Raw genomic sequence first — 17,872 nt, 5'->3', positions numbered from 1 at the left:
CCCGGCCTGTTGTTCTTCTTTTATGAAACTCCAATTATGGAGTTTTGTTTTTTAAAGTTTTAAAAATCTCATTTCATTTTAGCTAATTTCTATTATTTCTTCAGGTTCATTTAGTCTGGGATGTTGTAAACAAAAATACTATAAATTGGGTAGCTTATAAACAACAGAAATGTATTTCTCACAGTTCTGAAGGCTGAGAAGTCTAATATCAAGGCACCAGTAGATCTGATGTCTGGTGAGAACCTGTTCCTTATAGATAGTACCTTCTAAATTCATCATCACATAATGGAAGTGGTGATTCAGCTCTCTAGGGCCTCTTTCATAAGGGCCCTAATTTTATCCATGAGAGCTCTATTTTCATGACTTAGTCACCTTCCAAAGTTCCCACCTCTTAATACAATCACCTTGGGGGTTAAGTTTTAACATATTAATTTTGGGAAAACACAAACATTCAGAGGATAGCATTCTCTATTCTTTTCTAGTGTAATGTCTAATGTGCAGATAATGTTTAAATTTCATATACATTTATCTCTCTGAGGCTTTTTTATGTCTTCCATTCCTTCCTTGGTCACATTCATGTTTTCCTCAACCTTCTTGATTATCTGTAATATTCTTTTAAAAGCACGTTCAATATTTTTCATCTGCTAGTTTTATCATCTCTTTCATTTCTGGATATGTTTCTATTGAGTTATTTTGTCCTCTGGTTATCATATTTTCCCAATTCTTTATATGCCTGCTACTTTTTATATACTGGATATTGTGAATTTTACGTTTTTGGTGGTATTTTTGCCTTTTTTCAGTAGTGTCCAATTTTTTCGTGGAACGAAATTAAGTTACTTGGAATCTGTAGCTAATTTGTCTCACTACTGAAGTGACGCTCCTAGATCTGATGTTCCATGTTTTAGGAGATCTCTGCAGTTTCGTTGGTAGTAACATAAAATATTCTTAGCCTTTTGTGAGCTCTGGGAATTGTTCTGTCTTATCTTTTTGGTGGCTCTTTTATAGGCCCTGAGTAGCTTCTACACATGGATGCACAGATTAGTACACAGCCAAAGTCTCAAGGATATCTGTCTGCAAATCTCTGGTATTCTCTCTCTATGCAGTTTATTTTGCCTTATTAGTTCTAGCTATTTTTGCAGCCTCAGTCTTTCATCTCCACCTCCTCAACTAGATGAGACCATCAACCTCTCTTTGAGTTCTAGTTTCCTGTACCCAAGCCTGGGAACTGTCTTCAGTCACTAACACAGAATATTTGTGAAATGTGTTACCTTGGTTGCTATCCTTCTCTCATCTTATTCTATGTTGCCTGTTGACCAATATGTGAAAACTGTTGTTTAATATATTTTTGTCCAATTTTCTAGTAATTTAAAATAGGAGGTTAAATCTAGTCTCTTTACCGACTTTCTGACAACTACTGCTTGACTTCTCCAGCCCTAAGCTATAACTTCTCAGTATTTTTATTTTTAATTCCAATACAAAAATAATTATTTATGGTATATAGAATGTCATGCATCCTAGTTGCCTACATTTTTTCAGTCATTATTGTATTTAGAAACTCTATCATGCCTGTAAGCAGAAGTAATTTGCTATATTTTAACATAAAAAGTTTAAAGATACTAACTTGTTATAACAGGTAACATGTATAATATTGCATTTACTTATAATATTAAGATCAATTCTTTTTGCATGGAAAAATTTCAACATACTTTAAAAATAATTTTCTGACTTGATACTCATAAAAGTTCTGTGAACCAGATAAATGTAGAAGTGTAATTATCACTATAAAGAAGCTAAGGCCAAGCAAGATTCATTAATTTTTCTCAAAGTCACATATCCTATAAGTGATAGAGATGAGAATTAAACCCAGATCTGACCAGTATAACAATACTTTTTTTAACTTTCCAAAGTTTGTCTTACTGGAAGATGTAGAGCTCTATGTGAATTAGTAAAACATCTACTATGGGTAGAAGTGTTGTTGTTGTGTTTTAACTTGTGTGATGTAGTGAAAAGAACCATTTTAAGAGTAAGCAGATGGTTTGTAAACATGATTCAGTCTAAATAATAATACAACATGGAATGTATATAAAACAAGCAAACAACATTCATATAACTAGTGTTTATTTAGTTTACAAAGCAAAAAGTACAGACAGAATTGTTCAGCTAGAGGGCATATTGTAAATGGAGAAAAATGAGAGTTAATGTATGCCTAATGGTTAAGACAATCAAAATGCCTACTTAGAAGAGCTGTCTTTTTTAAATTTCTCAGGAGATTTAGTTAAGTAATTAATCAAATGGTCTTTATCTTTTGAAAGGGGCACAAAATAAAGAGCACAAAAGTAAGAAAATTTAACTTTTTGTATCTCCTCATTTCTAACATAGTGTCAATGCCTTTGATAGATGAAGTTAATTTTTATTTTTCTCTCTTTCAAAAGATAATTTGGAGTCTAGTAATTATAATTTTATTTGAAAAAGGCATCTAATTATATATGTAAGCATCTTTAGCTAGTGACATTTCTTGACCTATCTCCCCCTTGCATAGCAAAAAGGTTTTGTGTGATTCTTCTGTGAAAACATAAGGTATAGTTAAAGAGCGGATTGGGTAATCATAACTTACATGATAAAACTGCTGGCAAAATATAATTGCCAATCATCCTTTTTTTGGAGTAAATTGTATGCCTATTATATGAAGGCAGTTTATCCGTCAGAAAGGCAAGGCATCCTTCTTGACTTTACTCAAATCACTGCCCAACTTCCCCAACCCTAAGACATTACTTTTCAATAATCCTATGATCGATTTGAAGATAAAAATAATCATGCTTGTTGTGATACATTCTAGTTGCGTTTTTTTTTCTCTCTCTCTCTCTTAGAGTTGCATTTGGGAACTGCAATGGGTTGGCTGTGGTGGATTTTATACAGAAGACAGTACTGTTAAGCATGGGGACCATTGACCTATATAGATCAAGTGACTTATACCAGAGACAACCACGGTCTCCTCGAAAAAACAAACAGTTCATTGCAGGTAGGAGATAAAACAAGATGAGTTATGAACTTGATTTGTTCATCTGTGTTCTAACTTTTAGATTTCTTGTCTTTCTTCTGTGATACTATTCTAATGCATGGCAAAATAAAATCAACATAATTTACAAAATCACGTAAGCAAAATAAATTGGGCAGAAGCATTGTGAGAATCTTTGACAGGGTTAGGGGTGTGTAAGTTTAAACTTTAATTTCCTGTTGAAGTTAGGAAGCATCTCAAGTTTCTTAGGTTTAATTCCTAAAAAATAACAGAAAATAAGAAGCTATTAAATGTAAAAATGCTACGAAAATTAGGGCTCTGTAGTTGAAAAAACTGCTTGCAATGGTTGTGTTAAACAGGTTGACTTCTAAAATATCTGGCCCCTTTAAAAAGATAATTTTAGGTCATTCACTACTTTTAATTTTTTTAATTAATTCCATAGTGTCTCTGATACCTTTCCTTGTTGGATGATGACCTTCCTGGAGGTATTTTCATGATTCAGTAAACATTTTTCATTAAAATTTTTAAAGTACTATGACAGATGGCATCTTTTTTGGCAGGATCAACAAATTGATGTATTTAACTATAAAAGAAAATAAACTTAAGGTTAATTAGGATTTAATGCCAAACTTTGTTATGCCAATTATCCAAAGTTTTACTGAAATTTTAGTATATATCCAAATAGTTGGCTCTGTAAACACTGCCAAAGTTTTGCATATTTTCTGTCCATTGACAGTCCAGTTGGTAAAAAAAAAAAAAATTAGGCCAAAAGGTTGAGATGGAAATGCTTCTATAATATTAAGTGTTATTTTAGACAATCCTTTAAAATCTTCTACTTCGGGCCAGATGTGGTGGCTCATGCCTGTAACTCCAGTACTTTGGGAGGCTGAGGTGAGAGGATTTCTTGAGGCCAGGAATTCAAGACCAGTCTAGGTAACACAGTGTGACCCCATCTCTAAAAATAATAATAATAATAATAACTTTTTAAATTTTTTAAATAGGTAAAATAAAATTTCTACATATATTATTTAAAATAATCTATTGAATATTGATTACATTACTAAATATAACCATAGGAAAATATTTTATAATCAAAAATAAAAAGGGTATATGATGGTAGGTGTTATTTTCCAAATAGCAGGCATGTCAAATTTAACATCCAAATGTGATAATAAATGAATTTCCTTTTTGGACTAATGAAAATTGTTATACTGCAACTCTTCTTGTTATCCTTTCTTTTGCAAAACTCAATCATTTCCAAATTACCAGTTTAGACCCTTTTGAGGGGCACAAAATTTCTCTTTCAGAAACCAAGGGTTTTTAGTGAGGAATCTCAAATTTTAGCAATATTTTAGGAGAGCTGGAAATTTCAAATTCTAGAGATTTTGCCTCTATCACTACCAGATTTTGAAAGGAAGACAAAATAAAAAGCAATTGTACATTCACATAACATAAGGTTTCCTCATGATTGGGAAAGAGAAGTTTGAAGTTGATGGACTCTAGGGTAGAAAGGTGTTGGGGGCAGTAGGCTATTTATAATTAAAAAATTAGTTCCTCAGTCATAATAACCATATTTCAGGTGTTCAGTTTGCAATGCTAAAAACACCAATATAATCAGAAAAGCTGTGAATCCTATGACAACATCTAAATCACTTGCTGGATATACACAGTGGCGCAAAAAAGTATATATTTTGACAAAGGTAATGCAATTGTTATTTAATTTAAATTAAACTGCTTGAACCTTAACAGTTACTACTAGAGCTTAGAACATTGATGACTTTAAAATCAGGAAAATCTGTGAAGTTATAAACTCAGTTTGTGTTTAGTGTACAAGATAACACAATGAGAACTCACTTTATATTATAACAATGAAATATTAAAGACTGAAATCTTTAGCTTTCTTTTTAATTGTGGAAGATTAAAGACAATCATTTTTATGTTAATGAAATAATTTACACATATTTGTTACAAGCCAAATAATGGTATTTTGTAAAAACATGTAAGGAAAATATGCCATCTACTTTTATAAGACATTTAAATAAGATATAAATATTTATAAATATTTAAATAAAGATTAAAATTATTACCACATTCTCATCATTCATCTATCACCTCTTACTTTATAATTGATTTATTTTATTAATATCTCCTCTCTAATTTAATTACCTAATCTTGCTGCAATTTCTTCATCTTGGCTGTTCTAGATTCTGGTATGATATCACTTCCTTTCACTTTAGACTTTTTTTCTCTTTCTTCTGCCTGCTGCTGATGCTGGTGTTCTGGCATGTTCCAAAGACAACTTTTGCATGCGTGGCCTGTCTAACTTTTATCCTGATTTAACGAAACGGATCCGTACTTCCTATCAGAGTAAGTTACATAAAGGTTAGGCAAATAGCCTTTTTAAGTCATAATGCTTGAGTTAAATCCATACATCAGTGCTCAGTAATGTGTTTCTTAAAACACATTCAGCATGCATGCAAATTTTTGTTTTGTTATGGTGTGCAACCTGATAATTTTCATTAAAATTTTTATAGAAATATTTCAATCCATTATTGTCCTGTACCCATTCAACCATACCCATTGTTTTTGTGTTTATTTCAAACCATGCAGACCATGTCCTGCTATTCCAAGAGTCACTGTCTTTTATTTTGAGAAGGAAGAGCTATGATGCTCTGTAAATAATAAAACTTATTACTGATACCAGTATAAGTAATAAGTCAATGCTTTCTTATTTTGGCAGCCTTATGCTTTGGCCATTTTATAGTACTATTCTAACCAGGGACTAACCATTTGCTGCTTTTAAATAATTATATTCCTTGTAGATAACGAAGTATTCCTGATTTCTGATGATTTTTATTAAAATATGCAAACACATATTTCTATGGTGATTTAAGGCACCCAAACATTATAAAGTAGGTTAATTAAGGTAAAAAGTAAATGAGTAAGTAAGATCAACATTTACCATGGTAGCAAACACAGATCTGAAGTTGTCTAGAGTAAGCAATTATAAAAACTGGTATAGAAAGGATGAAGAGTGAGAGTGTGTGTGACTGGAGCTACAGATGACGCTAGTGATGTTATGGGTAAATATTTATTGACATAAAAAAAGTTTATCATATGTTAATATATTCTGTTAAAAAGCAGGCTGCTTTACAATATGTAAAAAATAATGGCCTTATAGTTGTGTAACATATACATTTTATACACACACTCACACATATATGTTGTTTGTAACCTAAATTTCTTCAGACCTCACCAGTTCGTAGATACTAATGGAATCTTATCAGTAATATAACCTAAAACTTTACTGGTTTATGCCCTTAGCTTACATAAGTCAGTCTCTGTGAAATCCTCAAAATGTTCTTGGGAGTGTCCAGAAGTTGAGTAATTTTTGCTCATAAATATTCTCTAGTTTTCTACTCTAGCAGAGCACCCCCTTTTAGGAATCCTTCCCACTCTCTCTGTTCCTGTTGCCGTGTGTGAGAATATTGGTGTCTATGTTGGCTTCTGCTGCTCCTAAAACAGAAGCTTATTTGATACTATGATAACTATGATATTTCTTGACATCTGAAAATTGTATGAAATTTCAGTTTCTGTAATAAAGTTTTATTGGGACATAGTCACAATTATTCATTTATATATTGTCCTTCAGTGCTTTCACACTACAATGGCAGAGTTGAGTAGCTGCAGCAGAAACTATATGGCCACAAGGCCTGAAATGTTTACTATCCTATTCTTTACATTAAAAATTTGCTGATTCCTGCTCTGCGCCATTTTTTCACACCCATCCTCTGCACCACATAAAGGATTTCAGCCAAAACCTTTCTGTAGATAGTCTCAGCATGGTTTAATACACATATTCAGACTTCAGAATCCCAGTTTAGCCTTCTGAAGGTAGGATCTCCTACATTGTGTGTGTGTGTATGTGTGTGTGTGTGTGTGTAGACACAGAAAAGTTTCTGGAACATGACTTTGTGGATTTTATAGACTTCTTTTAGCTTTACAATATATTCTGATTTTTCTGTAATAAACTTGTAATTATTTTATGGTAAGAAGCTAAATTGGAGACTGAAGATCAGGAGCAGAAACGGGCTCTTAGATCATCAGGATCCTATAGTATCAGCCATGATGTAAAGTTTTAAAAAGTCCTGAGAAATCTCAATAATATATTTTCTTATATTCCTTATATTTCCTTCAGAATTTTTTTTAAAAAACCCTTCATTCAGGATCCTCTAAAGTATAGTTTCTATCAACATCTTCAAGTGGATTTTCCACTATCCTCCTCTTAAGCCAAATTTTTGTATCTTACTACCATTATGATTTACTCATATTATTCCCTCTCTGGAAATGCCCTACTAAAAGTTCACTTTCTATAGTAAGCCTTTCCTACCACCATCAGAGCTCCGTTGTGCCAATTCCTTTATTTAAACGCTTCCAGTGTCCAGGTTTGTACACAGTACAGGCTTGCTTGAACTATTTAGTTGACATTTAGCCTGGATTCATTTGTATGGCTCCTTACTTTTATACTTATGCTCTACCTTTCCAAATGCATGACAAGAATCTCAAGACCATATCTAAAATTATATTCTCTACATCTAGCAAAAGTCATAAGATCTGTAAGTAAATGATGATGTCAGTAGGATAGACAGAGCATGGCAGCAGGCATTTTTTCTCTCACATGAACTGCCAGGGAACTTTTCAAAGCTGACATATGAGAGAAGAACTAGGTACTGAGTTCACCAGAATTTTGCAAAAGTAATCATAATTTCTAACTAGAGACCTAACGTTTTAAGTCGGAAGTAAAATCAAGTAAGTAGAAGGACGTAAAGAAATCCTCTGTATCTCTACCAGTGAGCTCCACGGGGGCTCAGACAAGCCCTAGGATTTAAAATCAGATTTCCTAAAAGTCTTCTCTGAATGATCAATATTGTATATTATGAAAAGGGATTGATTCCTTAACCACTCAAAGGTATATCCTACAATTGCTTTTCAAAATACATTTTATGAAAATTTGACTTGAAGTTTAACTATTGGATAATATAATCTGATTATATTTCTATAGTCTCACTTTATTATAGTAGACACTGTTCAGCCTTTTCATGAATTGTTTCCTAACTTTCAGAAAAGCATATATGCATTGTTCGTATTTGGGGTGATAGAACCCAGTTCCACTGATTATGTGTTCTACTCTGCTAGTCAATTTGACTCAGTGTTATATTATCTAATAGTGATTATAACCCTTTGAGGCAGATTGGTATATATTAGTATATTTCTCTACACATGAGAAAATTGAAGTTGAAAAAAATGAAATTAGTCTCTCAAAGTCACACAGAATAAGTGGGACCCAAACTTATGCCTATCTGACACTAAAGTTACTCGATAAGCTTTTCACTGTATAATCTTGGATCTCTAAGTGTCTTTTTAAAAGTTTCAGGAACATTGGAAACCAAGTCCTTTATTTTATAATCAGAAAACACCTCAGTTTTTGCACACTATCAATGAAATTATATCAATGACTCTTTTACTGGTCAACTTATTCCATAGGTTAGGCTCCAAGCAGCTGACCTCCCTAAATCTTTAAATTACCAGTCTGCAAAACTTTCACATCATAGAATAATAAAATTTTGTAGTTGAAAGAAAACTTTCATATTTTACAAATTATGATTTTTAGAAGCAGAAAAACGCTTTGAAAAGTACAGCAGACATCTGATCAGATTTACATTGTTTTACCTTTTCCGTTTATTAGCTACTTCATACATTTATAATCTTAAACAAGGCATTTAATCACTCTGAGTTTCTTTCTTCTAATATATAAAGTAAAAATCGCAATTTTTATCTCCCTTAGAGAGTTGTAGAACTTTTCTGGGTTAATGTTAATAAAAGTGATTCTATAAATGTTCGTTATTATAATTATTATAAAAGATGAACCAACCCACATCACAGAGAGGTTAAATAACTTGCAGAATCATAAGCAATCTGTGGAATAGTTAGGGCTAAAACTCAGGCTGATGCCTCATTGCCTAGTAACAGTTCTACTTGTGATAATCACATAAATTTTGCTATATAAAAACTGATATTATGCCATTTGAATCAAGGGAAGTTTGAAAAGTAGGCTTAATGTAGAGGATTGTCTACATTGCTTGTGCATCAATTTCTAGTTGTGCATCAGTTTCTAGTTATGCAACAAGGGATCCTTTGGAGAGTCCCGGGCCTATTATCGCTTTCTTTTCAGAGGGCAGGGGCATGATAACAGATCCTAAAAACACCTGAAAAATAAAGAAGAAATAAAAGAAAAGGGGATGATAAGAGAACTAGCCAAGAAAGGCAAATAAGTATTTTAAAATGAACAGAAAGACAGGAATGGAGAAGTAAACAAAAAAAAATTAAAGAAGGAATGCTTTAAGAAACAAAAATCAACAAAAATTATGGTGAACAATAAATGGGGAAAAATTCATTCATTCAAATAATATTTTATTGAGCATCTCGTGTCAAACATTTTTCTAGGCATTAAGTATATAGTGATGAGTGAAACAGTTATGATCTTTTCCTTTCATTTATAATAGGTAATGTACAGATAAATAAATTCATAGATAATTGAAAAAAGGTGGCAATGCAATGACAGGGAAAAATGAGATAAGGTGGACCCATTTTTGAGAGTGTTATAAGACAATGGCCTATCCAACACAGAAACATTTAAGTGAAGTTTTGTAAGATAAGAAATAGTCAAAGCTTTAGATTCTCACTACCAACCAAGATAGAAAGATAGAGTAACAGGTACTAGATTTAACCTCCTACCTGATAACCCCACACCCATTCCCCCAAAATAGACAAAATAAATGAAAACAATGGTTTTTAAGACACAGGATATCAAACAATGAAAAAAAAGTGATGGGACAGATGGGAAACCTAACAATCATACCCATTTACTAATCTCAAGATAATTTCTGGATGTAGCAAAGGGAGGAAAAGCCCAGGAGGAAACCACTGAGCTTTTTAAGCTGGGAGGTGAAGATGAGAAACCAGAGGAACTAAAGCATCTACAGCTCACAAAAGAATTTCAGAGAGCTACAGTGTTTCCTCCTAGAGCAAAATGCTGATCAACGTATATATATGATGCAGCTATCCAGGAACAGGTAAAGAGCCATCTGAAAAGATTAAAGGAAACAATGCCCAACACTCAAATAAAGGAAATAGTGCCATTCCCACTACCCCAACTAGAAAAAGTTTTTAACTCATATCCACTTCTATTTAACATTGTACTGGAAATTTTAGGCAGTGTTGTCAAGCAAGAATAAGAAATAAAAGTTATCTAGATTGGAAAGGAAGAAGAAGGTAAATAGTCTTTGTTCACAGAAAACATGATTGTCTATGAAGAAAAACTTAATGAAATCTGCCAAAAACATCTACTAGAACTAATGATGTGAGTTTAACAATGTGCAGGCTATAAGGTTAATATACAAAATTCCATTGTATTTCTATATGCATACAACAATCTGAAATTGAAATTTAAAATTACCATTTACAATATCATCAAACATAAGAAGTACTTAGCCATAAATGAGACAACCGATATGAAAGACCCACACATGGAAAACCAGAAAACATTGCTGAGAAAAGTTAAGAAGACTTAAATAAATAGTTACACCAAGTTTATGTCTCACAAAACTCAATTTTATTAAGATGGCAGTTCACTCCAAATTGATTTGTAGTTTCAATGCTAGATCCCAATAAAAATCCAGCAGATGCTCTTATAGGAACGACAAACTGATTCTAAAGTTCATACAGAAATTCAAAGGATTTAGAGTAGCCAAAACAGCTTTTAAAAAGAATCTCTTCTTGCATTAGTTAACTTAGAATAATGACCTCCAGCTCTATTCATGTTGCTGCAGATTACATGATTGCATTCTTTTTTATGGCTGTGTAATGTTCCATGGTGTATATGTACCACATTTTCTTAATCCAGTCTACTGTTGATGGGCATTTGGATTGATTCCATGTTTTTGCCATTGTGGATAGTGCTGCAGTAAACATATGCACGTATGTGTTTTTATGGTAAACTACAAGTTATATTTCTTTGGGTATATACATAATAGTGGGATTGCTGGGTTGAGTGACAATTTTGTTTTAAGTTCTTTGAGAAATTGCCATACTGATTTCCCCAATGGCTGAACTAACATACACTCTTACCAACAGTGTGTAAGCATTATCTTTTCTCCACAGTCTCTCCAACATCTGTTATTTTTTGACTTTGTAATAATGGACATTCTGACTGGTGTGAGATGGATCTCATTGTGGTTTTGATTTCCATTTCTCTAATGATTGGAGGTGTTGAGCATTTTTCATATGCTTGTTGGCTGCATGTTTATCTTCTTTAGAAAGGTGTCTATTTATGTCCTTTGCCTACTCTTTAATGAAATCTGTTTTTTTGGTTACAAGTTTGTTTACATTTCTTATAGATTCTGAGTATTAAACCTTTGTTGAATGCATAATTTGCAAATATTTTCTCCTATCCCAAATGTTGTCTGTATACTCTGTTGATAGTTTTTATAGCTGTGCACAAGCTGTTTAGTCTGATTAGGTCCCATTTGTCAATTTTTGTTTTTGTTGTAATTGCTTTTGGCATCTTCATCACGAAATCTTTGTCAGGTCCTATGTTACATGGGCATAAAGAAGTGAACAACAAACACTGGGGCCTACTTGAGAGTGGAGTGTGAGAGCAGGGAGAGGATTTTAAAAATACCTATCAGTTACTATACTTATTACTGGGTGACTAAATAATCTGGACACCAAATTCCCACAACATGCAGTTCACCAACCAAGTATCTATTCTCTTCAAGAGACTCGCCCAATACATAAGGACTCACATAAAGTTAAGGTAACGGAGTAGAAAAACACATTCCATGCAAATGGACACCAAAAGTGAGCTGGGGTAGTTATTCTTATATCAGACAAAACAGACTTTAAAGCAACAATAGTTTAAAAAGACAAGAAAGGACATTAAATAATGATAAAAGGACTAGTCCAACAGGAAAATATCACAATTCTAGATTTATATACATCTAACACTGGAGATCCCAAATTTATAAAGCAGTTACTACTAGACCTAAGAAATGAGATAGACAACAACACAATAATAGTGGGGTACTTCAGTGCTCCACTGACAGCACTAGACAGATCATCAAGACAGAAAGTCAACAAAGAAACAATGGACTTAAACTATACCCTAGAACAAATGGACTTAACAGATATTTATAGAACATTCTACCCAACAACTGCAGAATATACATTCTATTCATGAGCACATGGAAGATTAACTAGGATAGACTATATGATAGGCCACAAAACAAGTCTCAATAAATTTTTAAAAGTCGAAATTATATCAAGTACTCTCTCAGACCACAGTGGAATAAAATTCACACAGTGGAATCAACTCCAAAAGGAACTCTCAAAACCCTGAAAATACATAGAAATTAAATAATCTGTCCCTGAATGATAGTTGGGTCAATAATGAAATCAAGATGGAAATTTAAAAATTCTTTGAACTGAATGATAATAGTGACACAACCTATCAAAACCTCTGGGATACAGCAAAAGCAGTGCCAAAAGGAGAGTTCATAGCATTAAATGCCTACATCAAAAAGTCTGAAAGAGCACAAATAGACAATCTAAGGTCACACCTCAAGGAACTAGAGAAACAAGAACAAACCCAAACCCAGCAGAAAAAAAGAAATAGTAAAGATCAGAACAGAACTAAATGAAATTGAAACAAACAAAAAATACAAAAGATAAATGAACCAAAAGGTGGTTCTTTCAAAAGATGAACAAAATTGACAGAACATTAGTGAGATTAACCAAGGAAAGAAGAAAGAAGATCCAAATACACTCAATTAGAAACAAAAGGGAAATATTACAACCAATACAACAGAAATACAAAAGGTCATTCAAGACTACTATCATCACCTTTATGCACACAAGCTAGAAAACCTAGAGAAGATGGATAAATTCCTGGAAATATACAACCCTCCTGGATTAAACCAAGAAGAAATAGAAACTCTGAACCAACCAATAACAAGCAGTGAGATTGAAATGGTAATTTTAAAAATTGTCAACAAAAGAAAGTGCAGGACAAGATGGATTCACAGCTGAATTCTATCAGACATTTGAAAAAGAATTGGTACCAATCCCATTGAAAGTATTTGAAACTATTCCAAAAGATAGAGAAAGAAGGAATCCTCCCCCAAATCATTCTATGAAGCCAATATCACCCTAATACCAAAACCAAGAAAGGATATAACAAAAAAAGAAAACTACAGACTGATATCCCTGATGAACGTAGGTGCAAAAATCCTCAACAAAATACTAGCTAACCAAATCTAACAGCATATCAAGAAGATGATCCACCACAATCAAGTGGGTTTCATACCAGGGATGCAGGGATGGTTTAACATACACAAGTCAATAAATGTGATATATCACATAAACAGAATTTAAAATCATATGATCATCTCAATAGATGCAGAAAAAGCATTTGATAAAATTCATCATCACTTTATGATTAAAAGCCTTAGCAAAATCAGCATAGAAGGAAAACAACTAAGGGTAATAAAAGCCATCTATGACAAATTTACAGCCAACATTATACGGAATGGGGGAAAGCTGAAAACATTTCTCCTGAGAATTAGAAAAGAACAAAGATGCCCACTTTCACCACTTCCAGTCAACACAGTACTGGAAGTCTTAGCCACAACAACCAGACAAAAGAAATAAATAAAGGGCATACAAATCAGTAAAGAGGAAATCCAACTGTCGCTGTTTGCCAATGATATAATTGTATGCCTAGAATACCCTAAAGACACATCCAAAAAGCACATAGATCTGATAAGTGTATCTGGTAAAGTTTTAGGATACAAAATCAACGTACACAAATCAATAGCACTGCTGTATACCAACAGTTACGAAGCTGAGAATCAAATTAAGAACTCAACCCCTTTTACAACAGCTATAATAAAATAAAATAAAATACTTAGGAATGTACCTAACTAAGGAGGTTAAAGATCTTTACAAGGAAAACTACAAAACACTGCTGAAATAAATAATGGACAACACAAAAAAATGAAAATACATGCCATGCTCATGGATGGGTAGAATCAATATTGTGAAAATGACCATACTATCAAAAGTAATCTACAAATTCAATGGAATTTCCATCAAAATACCATCATTATTCTTCACAAAACTAGAAAAAACAATTCTAAAATTCATTCACACAGAACCAAAAAAGCCCACATAGTCAAAGTAAGACTAAGCAAAAAGAAAAAATCTGGAGGCATCACATTTCTTGACTTCAACTACACTACCAAGCTATCATTACCAAAACTTCATGGTACTGATACAAAGAGAGGCACATAGACCAATGGAACAAAATAGAGAGCCCAGAAATAAAGCCAAATACGTGCAGCCAACTGATCAACAAAGTGAACAATAATATAAAGTGGGGAAAGGACACCCTATTTAATAAATGATCCTGACATAATTGACAAGCCACATGTAGAAAAATGAAACTGAATCATCATCTCTCCCCTTATACAAAAATCAACTCAGGATGAATCAAAGACTTAAATCTAAGACCTGAAACTATAGAAATTCTGAAGATAACATTGGAAAAACCTGTCTAGACATTGACTTAAACATAGACTTTATGACCAACAACCCAAAAGCAAATGCAGCAAAAACAAAGATAAATAGATGGAACTTAATTAAACTAAAAACTTCCTCACAGCAAAATAAATAATCAGTAAACAGACAACCCATAGAGTGGGAGAAAATTTTCACAAACTATGCATCTGACAAGGACCAATATCTAGAATCTATAAGGAACTCAAATCAGTGAGAAAAAAAATCAAATAATTCCATCAAAAAGTGGATTAAAGACATGAATAGACAATTCTCAAAAGAAAATACACAAATGGCCAAAAAACATGTAAAAATGCTCAGTATCACTAATTATCAGGGAAATGCAAATCAAAACCACAATGCAATACCATCTTTCTCCTGCAAGAATGGCCATAATTTAAAAATCAAAAATAATACATGTTAGCATGAATATAGTGAAAAGGGAACCCTTTCACTCTGCAAGTGGGAATGTAAACTACTACAACTACTATGGAAAACAGTATGAAGATCCCTTAAAGAACCAAAAGTAGATCTACCATTTGATCCAGCAATCCCATCACTGGGTATCTACCCAGAGGAAAAGAAGTCATTATATGAAAAAGACACTTGCACATGCATGTTTATAGCAGCACAATTCACAATTGCAGTCATATGGAACCAACCCAAATGCCCATCAATCAACGAGTGGATAAAGAAAATGTGATATATCATGGAATACTACTCAACCATAAAAAGTAATGAAATAATAGCATTTGCAGCAACCTGGATGGAGTTGGAGACCATTATTCTAAGTGAAGTAACTCAGGAATGGAAAACCAAACATTGTAAGTTCTCACGTATAAGTGGGAGCTAAGTATGAGGATGCAAAGGCATAAGAATAATACAGCGGACTTTGGGGACTCAAGGAAAAGGATGAGAGGCAGGTGAGGGATAAAAGATGACACATTGGGTACAGTGCACACTGCTTGGTTATGGGTGCACTATATCACCATTACTTATCCATGTAAATAAACACCACTTGTTACCCAAAAACCTATTAAAATGAAAAAAATTTTAAAAAGTTATAAAAACTAAAACAACTCAAATTTTTGTTAAGTAAATGGATAAACAAATTCTGGCAAATCCAAACAATGGTGCTCTACTCCACAATGAAAGGGAATATACTATTGATAAATGCTACAACATGGATGAATCCAAAATAATTGTAGTGAGTAAAAATAATCAGGAAAAAAAAGGACACATTACTGTATGATTCCATTTATACAGAATTCCAGGAAATGAAAACAAATGCATAGTGTCAGAAAGCAGGTTAATAATTGCCTGGGAATGGGAAGGGACACATGTGATGAGGGCTGGAAGAGAGGGTTACAAGAGGGCACAAAGAAACTCTTGGGCATGACAGATGTGTTTATTATGTTAATTGCAGAGATGGTTTTATGGATGTATACATATGTCAAAATGTATTCCAATAGTACATTTTATAAACATATTAATTAAACCTTAACAAGCCTATTTTTTAAAAGAAGAACTAACACAAAGAAGAGCAGGGAACAGCACATTCCAGACAGAGTGAACAGCTTATAAGAAGGTTCTAGGCCGGTCGCCATGGCTCACGCCTGTAATCCCAGCACTTTGGGAGGGCGAGGCAGGCGGATCACCTGAGGTCAGGAGTTTGAGACCAGCCTGGCCAATATGGTGAAACCTTGTCTCTACTAAAAATACAAAAATTTAGCCGGGTGTATTGGTGGGCGCCTGTAATCCCAGCTACTTGGGAGACTGAGGCAGGAGAATCGCTTGAACCTGGGAGGCGGAGGTTACATTGAGCCGAGATGGTGCCATTGCACTCCAGCCTGGGCAACAAGAGCAAAACTCTGCCTCAAAAAATAAATAAATAAATGAAACAGAAGGTTCTAAGATGGTAAAGGGCTTAACTATATCATCTAGAAACAGAAAGAATGCAAGGAAGCTGACAGTGTTGTGCAGAAGAGAAAAAATGAGTGAAGATTTTGTTGTAGAGATGAGTAAGGACAAGATCATAAAAGCTTCTGAAGTAATTACAAGAAATTCTATTTTAATTTAAGCAGGGGAATGATATGCTTTGATTTATGACTGAAAATATCTACACTGCTGTGTGAAGAAAATATTGTGGAACCAAAAAGGAAAGCAAGCTGGTGTACCCATTAGAAGGCGAGTATTGCATTCCAGCAGGAAATGAAGGTGGCCTTGACTAGGGTGATAGCAATGCTGTTGGAGAAAAAAGGATAGATTCAGAAATCATTAGCATTTACAGAGCTACTGATTATAATTCAATGTGAGAGATAAGAGAGTGGAATCAAAGATTATTCCCAGATTTTGGCTTGAGCCACTGATTGTGATGATATTTTTCACAAAGGTGAAGAAGTTTGAGATAGGAGGGGGCATGTGGTGGTAGGAAATAAAGAGTTCAGTTTTAGACATGTTAAATTGTATTATGTCTGTTGTATAAATGGATATGTCAAGTGGACAAGTAAGTCTGAATATCAGATGAGAGGTCTAGGGCAATAATTTGAGTCTTTAGCATATAGGTGTTTTATAATGGCATTGGAATAAATGAAATTACCTAGAAGAAGAGGAGGGGAAGGAGGAAGAGGAGAAGGAAGATGACAAGAGAGAAAAAGAGAAAGCGAGAGAGAGACAGAAGGAAGTAGGGAAGAAAAGGAGACTTGTGGATAGAGATGTCAGAAATTTCGACATTTAATTTCAGGAAGAAGAGGAGTTGCCAGGGAGAAGAGAAAAAGGAAAAGACCTTCACAGAAGAAAAAACAAACAAACAAACAAAAACTGGGGAATGTTTCAAGAAGTAGTAAACTCCATCAGATACTACAGATAAGCCAAGTAGGATAGGTTCAGAAAAGTGATTAGAGTGTGTCTGGCTCTGCGAAAGTTGTTAGTGACCCTTTAAAAAGCAGTTTTAGAAAAGCAATGATATAGAAGCCAAAATATTGTTAAACTGAAGAGCAGCAGGTGAGGAAACAGCACAACTGAATACCTCTTTAAAGATATTTGGTGGCCGGGCGCGGTGGCTCAAGCCTGTAATCCCAGCACTTTGGGGGGCCGAGACGGGCGGATCACGAGGTCAGGAGATCAAGACCATCCTGGCTAACACGGTGAAACCCCGTCTCTACTAAAAATACAAAAACTAGC

The 17,872-nt window shown here is 33.8% G+C and overlaps 1 protein-coding gene across 1 annotated transcript in view; it reads left to right on the top strand.

Moving 5' to 3' along the window:
• The first annotated feature begins 2,873 nt into the window (after positions 1 to 2,873).
• The window catches only part of STXBP5L (syntaxin binding protein 5-like), a 126,222-nt gene continuing 111,223 nt past the window's right edge, over positions 2,874 to 17,872 (top strand). Inside the window, exon 1 of the mRNA XM_011950841.1 lies at positions 2,874 to 3,019. Within this exon, the coding sequence (XP_011806231.1) occupies positions 2,935 to 3,019 (85 nt within the window). The 5' untranslated portion in view covers positions 2,874 to 2,934. The remainder of the gene's footprint in view (positions 3,020 to 17,872) is intronic.

This window comes from Colobus angolensis, unplaced genomic scaffold (assembly GCF_000951035.1).
Source record: "Colobus angolensis palliatus isolate OR3802 unplaced genomic scaffold, Cang.pa_1.0 Scaffold31, whole genome shotgun sequence".
Classification (NCBI taxonomy): Eukaryota; Metazoa; Chordata; class Mammalia; order Primates; family Cercopithecidae; genus Colobus; species Colobus angolensis.
Note: the sequence above shows the minus strand (reverse complement) of the source record. Positions and strands in the feature narration are given on the sequence as shown.